The sequence below is a fragment of the Phacochoerus africanus genome, chromosome 11, assembly GCF_016906955.1.
Source record: "Phacochoerus africanus isolate WHEZ1 chromosome 11, ROS_Pafr_v1, whole genome shotgun sequence".
Classification (NCBI taxonomy): domain Eukaryota; kingdom Metazoa; phylum Chordata; class Mammalia; order Artiodactyla; family Suidae; genus Phacochoerus; species Phacochoerus africanus.
In genome coordinates, this window is record NC_062554.1 from 88,870,965 (window position 1) to 88,888,570 (window position 17,606).

The window sequence follows — 17,606 nt, forward strand, 5'->3', positions numbered from 1 at the left end:
AGTTCCATTGCTCCTCTTTTCCTCCCTTTCTATCTTCCTTTGTGAATTTATAATTATTCATAGTGGTATGCTTTAATTCCCTTGTCTTTACCTATTGTGTATCTACTATAGGTTTTAGCTTTTTGGTTATTATGAGGGTTACTTAAAACATCTTAGAGCAGTATCTCACTGAGCTGCCTTAAAACAATTATTTTGAGGGAGTTCCCACTGTTGTGCAGTGGGCTAGGGATCCAGCTGCAGCCATTCGGGCTGCTGTGGAGGCATGAGTTCAATCCCTGGCCTAGCACAGTGGGTTAAAGGATCCAACGTTGCTGCAGCTATGGCATAGGTTGCATTTGTGGCTCAGATTTGATCCCTGACCTGGGAAGTTACATACGCCAGAGGCGCGGCCATTAAAAAAAAAAAATTACTTTGAATTCTTTATCAGGCAAATCTCAGATCTCCATTTATTTGGTCTTGTTTACTAGAAAATTATTGTGTTCCTTTGGAAGTGTCCAGTTTCCTTGATTTTTCATATTTGTTGAAGCCTTACATTGTTAACTTGAATTTGAAGGAGTCACCTCTTCTAGTCTTTACTGACTGACTTTAGGAAAGAAATACACTCAGTCAGCCCTGATAGGGATTCTGAGGTGTTCTCAGACCTTTTCTGTGGGTATGCCTGCTCCACACTTCTTACTCCCTCTTGGAAGGATATTCTTGAGATTGTACCCCTTCTCTTGATGCTGCAAAGCAAAATCACCTGCTGACAGCTTCTCATTTTCTTGATTTCCTAGGGTAGTGCTTAGTTTTGTGTGCTTTTCCCCAGTCCAACAAACTTGGATCAGCCTTCTGCGCATGTGTATGCATGCTCACTAGCTTGCAAAGACTTGCTTACACCAATCTCAGAGGTACACACAAGTAGCTAGCCACAGGTTTTGGAGGTGGTTGAGTGTGGGTGAAGCATGCAAAATGTTGGGGGTGTCCATGGGCCAGTTTAGGAGATCAATAGGCCAAGCATCCCAAGCAGCTTATGAGCTAGCTTCTTGATAGCTAGTAAGATCTGCATCTCTTTGGTATGTTCTATTCTGAGCCATGGCTGCTATTTTCCCAACCATTCCCTGCCCCCTAGTCACTCAGTATTCTAGATGGAGCAAGAAAGAAATGGGCATCTTTAGTGGCTTCCTGCACAGCTGAGAAAGTTACACTATTCCTGTTACCCCCTTTAGTCAGTTCAATCTCAGATATTTTTTTTCCTCCAACAGTGTCCCAGAACTGTTCTGCAGGATTACCCCCAGGCTTCTCCATAGGCACTCATGTCTGTGAATGATTGTCTATATCAGTGTCTTGTGTATATGTGGGAAATGATAGAAAGCTCCTATTTCACTATTTTGAGTTCTCTCTGCCTTCTTTTTTTTTCACTCATGATGTTACACTGATATCTGGTGGTAATTGATATGGCTTCTTTGCCTTCTGACAAAATGAAGCAAGTAATTACATAATTCAAAAAGAGAAGAGAGATCTTATTGCGTTTTCAACACTGTGATTAGTGCTGTACAGTAAGGATTAAATGGCTTGCTCAAAGTTATATGTGTAGTAAGTGGGGAATCCAGAATTTGAATCTAGACAGTTTGACTCTAGCAGTGTGCTTTCCAGTATGATAGCCATAGGCTATGTGCGGCTATTTTAATTTAAATTAATTAAATTATATAAAACTAGAAATTCAGTTCCCTCAGTAGTTACAAGTGCTCAATAGCTACACATCCCTAGTGGCAACCATCTTGGACAAGATAGAGAATATCTCTGTTTTTGAAGAAATTTTTGTTGGATAACACTACTCTAGAAGCAGAACTTTAGAATACGATACCATTTTGCCTTTGCTTTTATATAACATTGTCAGATTATTCAAGTAAGTTTACTCTCAAAAATTTAATTATTCTGCTGTACAAATGACTATTACAAGTATATATCTAGCTTGGAGATTTTCTTAATTATCAGTGCCACATTTCCATCTGTATGACTGATACATTCAATTGAACACTCTAATAACATCCGCCCAAACTCATTTTTAAAACGAAATGTCACTTTTTCCCCAAAACCAACTTCCTCTCTTGACTTCTCTATTTCCGTCTTTGCTATTCTTTTGTTCTCAGTTTCTGAAGTTTAGGCATTGAACTTTTATTTTTTATTCCTCTTTCTTGTGCTCTGAATCATATCTTGTCAACCTTTCCTTAAAAATATCTCTCAAATATAACTTTCTTACTTCTGTCAAATTAGACCATAGTGGGTCTACCTGAATCTTGTCTTTTCCCAAGTCGTTACAGTCAACCCCTGACATCACATAAACTGTATTAAATATCAATGGCCCTGTCACTCTCATTCTCAGAAAATTATAATAGTTGCTCTGAATAAATTGGTTCAGTGCTTCTTTTATTTTTTAGTTTAATATTTTTATTTTTTATTGTTATTTCCTGAACACAATTTTTTTTCCAACTGTACAACATAGTGACCCAGTTACACATACATGTATTCTTTAATCCCTTATCTCTTTCTCGATTTCTGTATGAACTGTTCATTCTAGCCAGACTGGTCTCATTCCTCTATTGTGAAATAATTCACCTTTGCGTTCCTGAAATTATGTTCTTATTCTTCCTCCACACACCTACACTTATTGACATCGTAACAACCTCAGGGCCTTCTCATGTGTGGGGTGAAACCATTTTAGGTCATAATGTTCTTTTCAGATACTAGAATAGTCTCTGTATGTACTATTCATGAAAATAACTTCCTACCTTGCTGAGCGTAATAGGATTCTCTAGAGAAACAGGGAATCCTATTTGTCTGTTTTGTCTATATCTGTATCTATATTTATATCTCTATCTATCTGTATCTATCTAGAGAGAGAGAAGGAATGGTAAGTTGAGGAGGCATTGATTTTTAAAAATTGGCTCACACAAGTGTGGTAGCTGGCAAGTCTGAAATCCTCAGGGCAGGAAAGAAGACTAGACATTCTTGCAAAAAGTTAGCATCTTGAATCTGAAGGCAGTCTGGAAGCAGAACTATTTCCTTTTTAGAGGACCTCAGTCTTCTCTCTTAGGATTTTAACAGATTGGATGAGGCTCACTCACTTTATACGGGGGTATCTGCTTTACTCAAAATCTACTAATTTAAATGTCAATCACATCCTTAAAAATACCTTCACAATAACCTTTAGATTGGCATTTAATCAAAAAACTGGGTGCCATTGCCTAGCAAAACTGACTCATAAAATTAACCATCACATGGGGTATGTATAATTTTAGAGTTCTTATATATAATCTCAACTCTGCAATTTGGGTAAATGTGGAGGGAAGAAAGTACTAGTATTTGAGGAAATGCATTAAGACAAAGTATAAATATTAGAGTATATGAAAACAACCAGTTTGTGAAGACCATAAAATACTCCTCCAGTTCCGAAAGAATAGCTTTGTGGAAAAGGTGGAAACAAAAAAATGTTTTGTGAAGTTTGTCCATAACCATGATTTCCCTATTTCTAAAATTAGTAGCTTCCATAAAATTCATATCTTCCTTCATCTAATTAAAAGTCCCAGGACTTCCACCCATATAGTCTGTCTTAGCTGTGTATCAGGTTATTCTTACCAAACATGCTCGAAGATTAAGTGCCACTCAGAAATTTCTTAACATGGTGATATTTTGTTACATGAATTTCCATCTTGACATATGAACCAAAAAAACATTTTTTATAGTATTGACATTGATAACCTCTACACTATTATCAGTACAGATTGGTAAAATCTGACCAACACAGATTTTATTTAGGCCAAGTAAAATGTTCAGAGTTCTGCTTTCACATTACCTTCTTATTGTTGGATATTACTACCTGATTATCTCACCAATATCTCACACTTGATATGTTTCAACCAAATTTATCTTCCTTTCAAAAAGGAGGCAAATAAGGAACAAGGGGGTCCAGCCATCATGGCCAACCTATATCTTCCCATGTAATGATGACTCCTCACTTTCCCTTCATTTTCTTTCATCTCATGTTACTTTGTCTTAGTGCAGTTTCCCTTCATACATATAAATCATACTCCCTCTACTGGAATACTCTTCTTGATTTTTGTATGACAACTTCCTTCTTGTAACTCAATTTTGACCTTAAACATTGGCTTCTAGAAGAGACAGTATGACCAGACACTATAACTGCCACTTTACACTTCATCACATTGCTCTGTTTTAGTTTTATGCCTAAAACTTAACACTATCTCATTTTCCTTTTTTATGTATGTCTTTTATTAAAACCATGACTCTCCTTCCAATAGAGCAATAGAGTAATAGAGTAAGCTCTATATTGCAGAGACATCTAGGCTCTCTAATGCTTAAAATAGTACCTGGCAAATATGTACTTACCAAATGAAGGAGTGAAAAAAATCATCATTTGGGCTAGTTAAAAATGTAGATTTCCTGGAGCACTGCCTTTGCTAGTCCTTGAGAACATGAAGAGGAAAGCCTAGGAAGATTTTTTTTTCACTTATGCCCTAGGAAATTCTGATGCCAAGAGTCGTTTAATCATACTTTATGCTGAGGACACTATGTAAGAACTAAATGTTGTTAGTATTACACTGTATTTTGAATTTTTGGGGGGAGAGGGGAGCTCTTGTGGCTTATGGAAGTTCCAGGGCCAGGGGTCAAATTCAAGGCACAGCTACAGCCTGCACAACATCTTCAGCAATGCCAGATTCTTAACCCACTGCTCCAGGCTGGGAATTGAACCTCTGCTGCAGCAGAGACAGTGCTAGATCCTTAACCTGCCATGCCACAGAGGGAACTCCTTAAATTTTTTTTTATATTCTTGGATTTAGTAGAGAGAAATATAAAACTTCCTTTAAATAAATAGAGCCTTCTACTTGGCAAGTCTTTGTACTTGGTGCTATGGAGTTGTGGTTTTCAAAATTTGATATGCATACAAGCTACCGGGAGAATCTTGCTTAAAATGCAGATTCTATTCAGTAATTCTAGAACAGGATCCAAAATTTGCATTTCTAGAATGGATTTTAGAAAATCATCCAGGAGTTTCTGCCATGGCTCAGTGGAAACAAATCTGACTAGCATCCACGAGGACGCAGGTTTGATCCCTGGCCTCGCTCAGTGGTTTAAGGATCCAGCATTGCCATGAGCTGTATGTAGGTCACAGACACAGCTCGGATCCTGTGTTGCTGTGGCTGTGGTGTAGGCTGGCATCTACAGCTCCAATTCAACCCCTAGCCTGGGAACCTCCGTATGCCGCAGGTATGGCCCTAAAAAGACCAAAAAATATATATATCATCCAGTATAGTCACTATGGAAAACAGTATGGAGGTGCCTCAAAAAATTAAAAATAAAAGCTACCATAAGATTCAGCAGTTCTACTTCTGGATATATGTTTGAAGGAAATTGAATCACTACTTAGAAGGAATATCTGGACCAGCATACCCCATGTTCCTTGCAGCATTATTTACAATAGCCAAGACATGGTTACAACGTGAGATAGATGAATGGATAATGAAAATGTGTTATTTATACAGTAAAACATGATTTATCCATAAAAAACAAGGAAACTGTACTATTTGCAACAACTTGAGGGGATTATGCTAAGTGAAATAAGTCAGACAAAGACAATTACTGCATGATTTCACTTATGTGTGGAACCTTAAAAAAAAAAAAAAAAGCCTAAAACCTGAACTCATAGAAACAGAGAATAGAAACCTAGAATAGACTAATGATTGCCAGGGCAGGGAGTGGGGAATAAAGGAGATGGATGAAGGCAGTCAGAGGGTACAAAGATTCAGCTGTAAGGTGAATAAGTTCTACAGATATAATACACTGTATGGCGACCCTAGGTAACAATACCATATATTTGAAAGTTGCTAAGAGAATAGATTTTAAAAGTTCTCAACACACATGCATACACACACGCACACACAAAAAAAACATAAATATGAGAGGTGATGGATGTGTTAACATTGGGATACTTATCATTTTGCAGTATATGCATTTATCAAATTATTACGTTGTATACCTTAAACATGTATATGTCAGTTTTATCTCAAGAAAGCTGTAAAAAAAAAAACTAATGCAACTGTATGCTGTCTATGAATTTCATTTAAATCTAAAGACACAAGTTGGAAGTAGAAGGATAGAAAAGGATATTCCATGCAAATAGTAATCAAAAGAGATCCAGGATGATTATAGTAATATTAGGGAAATGAGAATTCAAGTCACAAACTTTTTTAAGAGACAAAGATGACATTATATATTGATCAAATTATTACTAAGAAGATATAATCATTAAAAACATATGTGCCAAACATCAGAACTCCTAAGTATGTGATCCAGATAGTGACAGAACTGAAAGGGGCTAATTCTACAAAAATAGTTAGAGACTTTGTATCTCACTTTCAATAATAAATGTAACAATAAGAAAGATCAGCACTTTAAACCAATTGGACCTAACAGACATATACAGAAAGAACACTCCACCCAACAGCAGCAAAATACATTTATTTTTCAAATTCACATAAAATATTCTCCAGGAAAGGCCATATATGAAACCACAGAATGAATCTTAGTAAATTTTAAAAGACTGACAGTATACAAGTATCTTTCCAATCACAATGGAATGAAACTAGAAACCAATAACAGAAGAAAATTCAGAGACCTGTGGAAATTAAACACACCCTTAAACAACCAGTGAGTCAAAGAAGAAATCACAAAGGGAGTAATAAAATATCCTAAAACAATGAAAAAAGAAACTATATCCCAAAACTTAGAGGGTGCAGTGAAACCATTGCTAAGAGGGAAATGTATAGCTATAAATACTTATATTAACAAAGAGAGGTATTGGGAGTTCTTGTTGTGGCTCAGCAGAACTGAATCTAATATCTAGGAGGACGCAGGTTTGATCCCTGGCCTTGCTCAGTGGGTTAAGGAACCAGCGTAATGTGAGCTGTGGTGTAGGTCTCAGATGCAGCTCAGATCTGACGTTGCTGTGGCTGTTGTGTAGGCTGGGGGCTATAGCTCCAATTTGACCCCTATCTTGGGAACCTCCATGTGCTGCAAGTGTGGCCCTAAAAAGAAAAAAAAAGAAGAAAATAAAGGTATTGGCATTCTCATTGTGGTGCAACAGGACAGACTGTCTTGGGAATGCTGGGATGCAGGTTCAGTCCTCCAGCCTGGCACAGTGGGTTAACAATCTGGCACAACTGCAGCTTAGGTCGTGACAGTGACTCGGATCTGATCGCTGGCCCAGGAACTCCATATGCCGTGGGGTAGCCAAAAATTAAATAACTAACTAAATAAATAAAATTTTAAAAAGAAAAAAGAAAAGTGTTATGTCAAGCTAAGTTTACACCCTAAGGGAGCAGAAAAAGAATTAAACTAAACCCAAAGCTAGCAGAAAAAGGAAATAAATATTAAAACAAAGATAAATAAAATGGAGACTAGAAAACAGCAGAGAAAATCAATAAAACAAAAAGTTGGTTCTTTGAAAATATCAACAAAATTGACAAATCTTTAATGAAATTGACTAAACAAAAAAGAGAGAAGATTCAAATTACTAAAATCAGAAATGAGAGAGAAAATATTACTACCAATTTTACAGAAATAAAAAGGAATGTAAGTAAATATGACAGTTACATACTAACAAATTGTATAGCCTAGATGAATTTTTAAAATTTGCAGAAATACAATTTACTAAAACATGAAGAAATAGAAAATGTGAATAGATATATAACCAGTAAGGAGGTTGCATCAGTAATCAAAAATCTTCCCATAAAGAAAATTCCTGAACTCTGAAGCCATCTCAGATGCCTTCACTGGTGACTACCAAACATTTCAAGAATTAACACCATTCTTTCTCATACTCTTCCAGAATATTGAAGTAGTTTCATAACTCATCCTGTGAGGCCAGTATTACCTTGATAACAAAGCCAAACAAAGACACTACAAGAAAATTGCAGACATATATCTCTTGTGAATATTTATGCAGAATTCCTCAACAAAATACTGGCAACCAAATTCAATAGCATATTAAAGCGATTTTGCATCTTGATCAAATGGAATTTATTACCAAATTGCAAGGATATGTAAACTTACAAAAAGCAATCAATTTGATACACCACATTAACAGACTGAAAAAAAATTGTAATTATCTCAATTGATGCAGAAAAAGCATATGACAAAATTCAGTACTTTTTCATGATAAAAACACTTAACAAACTAGAAATAAAAGAACACTTTCTCAAAATGATAAAGGCCACCTATGAAAAACCCATAGCTAATATCATACTTAATGTTAAAAGACTGAAAACTTTCCCCTTAAGATCAGAAACAAGACTAAGATGCCCACTTTCATGACTTCTGTTCAACTTAGTACTGGAAGTTCTAGCCAGGGCAATTAGGCAAGTAAAGGAAATATAAGGCATTCAGATTGAATAAAGAATAATTAAAATTAACTCTGTTCACAGACAAGATCTTATATGTAGGGAATCCAAATCTCTCTCTCTCTCTCTCATGCACACACACACACACGTATGCACACGTGCACATGCTAACTAAACTGTCATAGCTAATAAATGAATGCAGCAAAGTTGCATGATACAAAATCAGCATGCAAAAATCAGTTGCTTCTTACTATTCACAGTAGCCAAGATATGGAAACAACCTAAATGTCCATCCATTGGCAGATGAATGTATAAAGGAAATGTGATAAATAGGTACAATAGAATATTTTCAACATTAAAAAAAAGAAATTGTGTCATTTGTGACAACGTGGATGACCCTGGAAGACATTATACTAAGAGAAAAGAAAGACACAGAAAGACAAATTTTGCATGATCTCACTTACATGTGGATTTTTTTTAAAAAAATCAGTTGGTTTTCTGTACACTAACAGTGATCAGGAAAGAAAATTAATAAAACAATTGCATTTACAGTAGCATCAGAATACTTGGGAATAAACTTAGCCATGGAGGTGAAAGATTTGTACGCTGAACACTTCAAAAAATTGCTAAAAGAAATGAAAGAAAACACAAATAAATGGAAAGACATTCTATATTCATGGACTGGAGGACTTAATACTGTTAAGATGACAGTATTACTGAAAGTGATATGTAGACTCAATTCAATCCTTATAAAAATCTCAATGACATTTTTTGCATACATAGAAAAACCCATCCAAAATCTATATGGAACCACAAGGGACCCCAAAGACAATCTTACAAAGAAGAAGTTCAGAAGGCTCAGATTTCCTCATTTCAAAATATATTATGAAACTACATAATCAAAATAGTGTGTTACCTCCATAAAGACAGACATATAAGTCAATTGAATAGAATAATTCTCAGAAATGAATGCTCACATATATGATAAAATAATATTTGGCAAGAGTGACAAGACCATTCGTGGGGAAAGGACAATCATTTCAACAAACAGTGCTGGCAAAATTGGATCCATGTATAAAAGAATAAAATTAGATCCTTTATCTTACGACATGTAAAATAATCAACTCAAAATGGATCAAAAATTCAAATGTAAGTGACAAAGCTATTAAAATTTTGGAAGAAAACCTGAGGAAAAATTTATGACATTGGATTTGACAGTGATGTATTGGCTATGACACCAAAACCTAGGGCAACAACAACCAAAAAAAAAAAAATAGATAAATTTGTATATTTTAGAGATTAAGCCTTTGTCAGTTGCATTATTTTAAACTATTTTCTCCCATTCTGTAAGTTGTCTTTTTGTTTTCTTTTTGGTTTCCTTTGCTGTGCAAAAGCTTGTCAGTTTGATTAGGTCCCATTGGTTTATTTTTGCTTTTATTTCTGTTGCTTTGGAGACTGACCTGAGAAAACCTTTGTAAGATTGATGTCAGAGAATGTTTTGCCTATGTTCTCTTCCAGGAGTTTGATGGTGTCTTGTCTTATATTTAAGTCTTTCAGCCATTTTGAGTTTATTTTTGTGCATGGTGTGAGGGTGTGTTCTAGTTTCATTGCTTTGCATGCAGCTGTCCAGGCTTCCCAGCAATACTTGCTGAAAAGACTGTCATTTCCTCATTTTATGTTCTTGCCTCCTTTGTCAAAGATTAGTTGACCATAGGTGTCAGGGTTTATTTCCGGGTTCTCTATTCTGTTCCATTGGTCTGTCTGTCTGTTTTGGTACCAGTACCACACTGTCTTGATGACTGTGGTTTTGTAATATTTCTTGAAGTCTGGGAGAGTTATGCCTCCTGCTTGGTTTTTGTTCCTCAGAATTTCTTTGGCGATTCTGGGTCTTTTGTGGTTCCATATAAATTTCTGGATTGTTTGTTCTACTTCTGTGAAAAATGTCCAGGGTAATTTGAAAGGGATTGCCTTGAGTCTAGATTGCTCAGGGTAGTATGGCCATTTTTACAATATTAATTTTTCTAGCCCAGGAACATGGAATTTCTTTCTATTTATTTCCATCTTCTTTAATTTCCTTGATTAATGTTTTATAATTCTCAGTATGTGAGTCTTTTACCTCCTTGCTCAGGTGTATTCCCAGGTATTTGATTTTCTGGGGTGCAGTTTTAAAGGGTATTGTGTTTCTGTATTCTTTTTCTAATATTTCATTGTCAGTAATATTTCTGTAGAAACATGACTGATTTCTGAATGTTAATCTTATAGCCTGCTACTTTGCTGAATTTATTAATCAGTTCAAGTAGTTTTTGGGTTGAGTCCTTAGGGTTTTCTATATATAGTATCATGTCGTCTGCATACAGTGACAGTTTTATCTCTTCTCTTCCTATTTGGATGCCTTTTATTTCTTTTGTTTGTCTAATTGCTGTGGCTAGGAGTTCCAATATTATGTTGAATAGCAGTGGTGAGAGTGGGCATCCTTGTCTTATTCCAGAATTTAGTGGGAAGGCTTTCAGCTTTTCTCCATCGGGTATTATATTTGCTGTGGGTTTGTCATAAATGGTTTTAATTATGTTAAGGAATGTTCCCTCTATACCCACTTTGGTAAGAGTTTTTATGATGAATCTTTAATGACCCAGCAATCCCACTCTTGGGCATATATCTAGACAAAACTGTCCTTGAAAAAGACACATGCGCCCGCATGTTCATTGCAGCACTGTTCACAATAGCCAGGACATGGAAACAATCCAAATGTCCATCAGCAGATGATTGGATTAGGCAGATGTGGTATATATACACAATGGAATACTACTCAGCCATAAAAAAGAACAAAATAATGCCATTTGCAGCAACATGGATGAAACTAGAGACTCTCATCCTGAGTGAAGTAAGTCAGAAAGAGAAAGACAAATACCATATGATATCACTTATATCTGGAATCTAATATGTGGCGCAAATGAACCTTTCCACAGAAAAGAAAATCAGGAACTTGGAGAATAGACTTGCGGTTGCCTGGGGGGAGGGGAGGGAGTGGGTTGGATTGGGAGCTTGGGGTTAGTGGATGCAAGCTATTGCCTTTGGAATGGATTAGCAATGAGATCCTATTGTGTAGCACAGGGAACTTTGGTCACTTATGATGGAGTATGATAATGTGAGAAAATAGAATGTATACATGTATGTATAACTGGGTCACCATGTTATACAGTAGAAAATTGACAGAACACTGTAAACTAGCTATATTGGGAAAAAAATCATAAAAAATAGATAAATTTGACTTCGAAATTTTAGAAGTTTGTGCTTTAACAGGCACTATCAAAACTGAAAAGACAACTCACAGAATGGGAGAAAATATTCGCAAATCTACACATAGGATAGGGTTTAATATCCAGAATATATAAAGAACTCCTACAGGTAATCTCCAAAAAAAAAAAAAAAATTATCAGGCAACTGACTTGAATAGACATTTTTCCAAAAACAGAGTGATCAATATCACTAGTCGTTAGGGGACACAAAACAAAACTACAATGAGATACCACTTCAGATCTCTTAGGTTTACTACTATCAAGAAACAAGAGGAGTTCCCATTGTGGCTCAGCAGTTAATGAGCCTGACTAGTATCCATCAGGATGGGATTCGATCCCTGGCCTTGCTCAGTGGGTTAAGGATCCGGCATTGCCCTGTGGTATTGGTCACAGATGTGGCTCTGATCCTGCGTGGCTATGTTGTAGGCTGGCAGCTATAGCTCTGATTCAACCCCTAGCCTGGGAACCTCCATATGCTGCAAGTGTGGCCCTAAGACAAAAAAAAAAAAAGAAAGAAAGAAGGAAGGAAAAAGAAACCAGAAAATATCAAGTGTGGATGAAAATATGGAGAAATTGGAACACTCGCACATTGCTAGTGGGAATGTTAAGTGGTATAGCCTCTATGAAAAACAGCATGGTAATTTATCAAAAAGTTAAATGTAGGATTGCCATATGATCCAGTATTTCCACTTCTGGGTTTATACTCAAAGCAATTGGAAACAATGACTCAAACAGATACTTGTACACCTACGTAAATAGCAGCATTATTCACAATTGCCCAAAGGTGGAAACAATCCAAATTTCCATCAACAGATGAATGGTTGAATGGACAAACAGTATGTTCCCACATATTATATGTATACACACACACAATGGAGTAGTATTAGCCTTAAAAGGAAGGAATTTTTACACATGTAATATGGATGAACTTTGAAAACATTGTATATGCTAAATGAAAACTAGCCTGACACAAAAGGACAAATATTATATGATTCTACTTATCTGAGATACCTAAAATAGGCAAATTCATAAAAACAGAAAGTGGAATAAAGGTTACTAGAGTCTGAGGAGAGGAAGGAATAGAAAGTTTTGTTGTAATGGGTATGAAGTTTCAGCTTGGGATGATGAAGAAGTTCTGTCATTGTAGATAGATGGGTGCACAATATTGTGTCTGTACTTAATGCCAATGAATTGTACACTTAAACATGGTTAATGTTAAATTTTATGTTATATATATTATATTTTACCACAAATTTTTTTTAATTTAAATTTTATAGGTTCCCAGGTAGATGCTTCTCTACCTTTTGTTGATGCTGCTCATCTTGGGACCACACTGTGTAGTGAGGCTGTAGCATAGAAAAATAAGGCATGAGTTCCTTAGAAGATAGGAACATATCTTATTATTTTTATAAACTGTCAGCTCATATAAGCTCAATATTTTTTCAGTGAATTCATAAAGGAATAGATATATAAATATTATCTAATAGAGTAACAAGGAATTGCAATATAAGGCAGAATGTTTCAATGAACATAATATAGCTCTGAGCAAAGTTTTAAAGGAAATCAGAGAAGGTGGTGATTATTTTCAGGTAACAACAATTAAATGAATGCTTTGCATTTAAAATTAGTCAATGAATATTTGTTGTGCAAATGTGCCATTGACATTTAAAAGACATTTATTTTTATAATTATTACTTCAGCTAACTAAAGAATGTTATGGGACTAAACAATAGAAAACTGAGCGGACACTACAGAGCTTTAAGAAAGTGTTTATTTGATTCAGTGATTTTTTTTTTTTTGTTCACCTTTTTTCCAAGTACAGTATGACAAAAGAACATAGTGTGCTTTACCTGGAAATTCACTGTTGTAATCAGATATTAAGGCATGATCAGAAAAGAAGCTTAGTAAAGCAGAGTTCTGAAAGTGCGGTTAGTCATTTGTTGAGGGGAGAAACCCCACATGATTTTGGTGTAAATGAACAAAGCATGCACTTAACAAGGTAAGCCAAAATAGTTTAGTTTTCTTTTTAGGAGTGTATGAGCTTTATTGTATAATTGTTAATTTCTATAACATGCAATGATTGATAGTCTATTTCATTACTTACACATATGTTAAATAACTGGAGATGCTGTAACATCATTATAGCAATTGTGAAGATTTTTTTTGTATGAAGTTATGACCGTTGATTTCCAATAATGAACATGCCAGTGTCTTTGCATCATGCCTTCCTTCTCAGGTGCTAAAACCTTATCTGATCTACTGGGATCATTCCTTCATGGACAAGTCTACTCTTTGAAAATGTATGGGTTTGTTCAGATGCTTAAGTAGTTTTTAATTAATTACTAATTCCACTCTAGAATTTAAATCCATACTTGTTATAATCATCTCAATATAGGTAATTTGTTACTGGCCTAACAAATCAAATTGAGTCAAAAACATCACTACGTTTCAATAAAATGATAATTTATGTACATAATTGCAATCTTAAGCTAAGATCCTAAAGTATCAGCCAAAGAAGGAATACATTATGCTTAATATAATTTTAATAATAAGTGAGGTTTTTAATATTCTAATTTTTAAGAGCTATTCATATGTAGTAGAAGCTTTAACTTGCTATATTTAGTGAACTAGAAAACCCTACTCCCTCAAACTGCTCAGTAACAGATACTGCTGCATCATTTTTTTGCAGGGAAAACTAAGCACTAGAAAATTTAAAGATTTTCATCAATAACAAATCAGTGTCAGAGTAGGAATAAAATTCAACGTTCTGGAAAAACATGCATTGTACATGGAATATGACTTTCTTCCTTTTATTCCATTTCTAGAATTTTTATTAGCTCCAAATATAAGCCCAGAATGAAGCAAAGAACTTGTAAACTCATGATAAAGTCTGAATAGATAAGCTACGCAACCAGAAACCTCTTTTGGCTTGGGGATGGGAGACAGGGTGAAGCTTAGCAACATGCTTTTTCAGAAGCTGTTAGAGATATAAAGAATGTTTTATATCAACTAAATGTTTTATATCAACTAAATGATAAAACTTCACATTGTCATGACATAGTTGTTAATATTTTATTTCAGAGGAATTAAACTAAATAAGATGGAAAATTCAGAAAGAGCTGAAGAAATGCAAGACAATTTTCAGAGAAATGTGTAAGTTTCGCCTAAATTATACAAAAACTACCGCAATTTCAAATATACTTTATCCCTTTCTCAACTGTAGAAAAAAAGTTTATAATTTCTTTCCAAAAATAGTAATGCTATTTGCATTTTGCTGGACTTCAACATTTATCAGTATTACAACTGCTTTAACAGTACATTTAGGAAGTGTAATAGCTTATTAATTTAGTATTTACTTCTTGTATTTATTCTTCTGATTTTCTTATAGTTTGCTAGTATATAGAAGAAAAATACTTGAATATTTTCATTTTATTTCTCTATAAACCCTTCATTCCATGTAATATATTTAATAAAAGAAAATATGGAATTCTGATTTTTTTCACTGTGTCTATGTGTATGTGTTATAAAATTTCCTACATCTCTAACTAATTAATTTATAGATTTAAAATGGAAATTATTTAAAACCTTTTATTTTCATGTTTACCATAATAATTGTGTAAATTTTGATGTATAAACTGTAAAACTGGAGAGGCCCCCCCTTTAGATCACTGGTTATTTAATATTCCTGAAGCAAAATTTATCAAAAGATGATAACTTACTGGCTCTTAAGTTGTAAAACCCACATTTAGGTTGGAAGAAGTGATTGTGGCACTTTATAATCTTAAAGCAATATTTTTTTGTCATCTGTAAATTATCTCAGAGAAAACTGGCCCAAATATGTAAGTAAATTATTAACTTCAGATGGAATAAAATTAAAGGACTTTCCCTTTGCCAAAGCTGCCAGAACAATATGTTACAAAGCTGAAGAATAAGATGTTCATCTTTCTGTGACATCTGTTTCAGAAAATTTAATCTGATCCCCTCCACGCTTATTTTAATGTTTCAGAGTCTTGTGTGTCTCTGTGTGTTTAATTGACAGATTATAGATTTCCCTGAAATCAGTTGACAAAAATTTAAATTCTTCATCTGGAACGCCTTCAAATGTGAGCTAAAAAATGAAATTTTCAATGGGGAACAAAAATCTCAGGACACTTGTTTAACGTGTACTTAATAGAATTTCTTTCGTTTAAAACTCACAATTGCTCTGATAAATTTGTAACAAAGCATTAAAAATTGAAATCTACTACTTCACACACATTAGGGTGGCTACTATTTTTTAAAATGGTAATAATAAAATAAAATAGGAAATAGGAAGTATTTTTGAAGATGTGGAGAAGTTGGAACTCTTATACATGGTTGGTGAGAATGTGAAGTGATACAGCTGCTTTAGAAAACAGTATGATAATTCTGTAATAAATTAAAAATAGAATTACTTCATGATCCAGCAGTTCTTCTCTTGCTTATACACTAAAAAGAATTGAAAGCAAGGATATGAAGAGATATTTTTATACCATATTCATAGCAGCATTATTCACAATAGCCAAAAAGTGGAAGCAACCCAAGAGTTCATTGCTTGATGAATAGATGAGCAAAATGTAGGATATACATACAATGGAATGGTATTCAATTTTTAAAAGGAGGAAAATTCTGACATGGGCTACAACATGGTTGAACTGTAAATACACTATGCTAAGTGAGATAAGCCCATCAGAAAAAGACAAAATGCTGTATGATTCCATTAAAGTGATATATGTAGAGCTGTCAAATTCCTAGAGACAGAAAGTACAATGGTGATTGTAGGCTGGGGGGGAAGGGAGGAGTTATTTAATTGGTATAGTTTCAATTTGGCAAGATGACAGTTCTGTGGGTGGTTGCTGGTGATGGTAGCACAGCAGTATGATTGTACTTAATAACACTGAACTATACACTTAAATATAGTTAAGATGGTAGGTCTATGTTATGTGTGTTTTACCACAAAAAAAATATTCTATTCCAGATGCGTGTCTTCAACCTTACCCTAACTAACCTAGAGATAACCAGTGATAACTTACTTTCCCAGTGATTATATGAAAAACCTTGGTACTGTCTATCATTTAGTTTGTTTTTAAATTTCAGTGTTGAAATAAACTTGCAACCAAGCATAAAATTTGACACCTCAGAACAATTTTAGTAGAAAATTTTGCAAATTATAATAGCATTGTAACTTTTCCATTTTAAACATTTGTTTTCCAGAAAACTGCAAGAACACCTGCTCAAAGTAAGAAAGCAAGTCGTTGGACCTATTGAGATAGTAAGTGAAATATGTCTATATTTCAAAAATTTCTATTTCAAAAAATTTTAGGACATTATCAAGAGTGCATACAATAATTGTGCTTGTTTGATAGTTTACACTTATTTGGAGGAAAAGAGAATTTTAAGAATTCATTAAACTATTATATACAATAGAAAAAAAATAAGCTATAAGTTCCACAATAAGAGATAAGGAAAAACCCAGGAGTTCCCTGGTGGCTCAGGAGGTTAAGGGCCTAGTGTTGTCACTATTGTGGCTCTGGTTACTGCTGTGGTATAGGTTTGATCCTTGGCCCAGAAACTTTCACATGCTGCAGCATAGAAAAAATTATAAAGAAAATAACACAATACCCATAGAGTTATCCAATTTTGAAAAAAAATATGTATATGTGTGTGGATGAAAGTTTGTGTGTGGTGTGTGTATCTTTGTGTATGTGTGTATGATGCATAAATATTATCAGGTTATTTCTCAGAAGTGGAGAATTATGAGTGACCCTTACTATTATATATTTACATTTCAATATTTTCCACTGGTAATACATTGATATGAGTTGATATGAGTTGCTTTTTAATGTTATTAATCCTTCTTTTGATATATTTTTACTTTATTGATATATTAAAGTAC

At 34.5% G+C, this 17,606-nt stretch overlaps 1 protein-coding gene across 1 annotated transcript in view; it reads left to right on the top strand.

The window, feature by feature from the left end:
* Positions 1-13,515: 13,515 nt before the first annotated feature.
* The window catches only part of ABCB5 (ATP binding cassette subfamily B member 5), a 120,108-nt gene continuing 116,017 nt past the window's right edge, over positions 13,516-17,606 (top strand). Inside the window, exons 1-3 of the mRNA XM_047754395.1 lie at positions 13,516-13,691; positions 14,774-14,845; positions 16,925-16,982. Of these exons, the coding sequence (XP_047610351.1) occupies positions 13,516-13,691; positions 14,774-14,845; positions 16,925-16,982 (306 nt within the window). The remainder of the gene's footprint in view (positions 13,692-14,773; positions 14,846-16,924; positions 16,983-17,606) is intronic.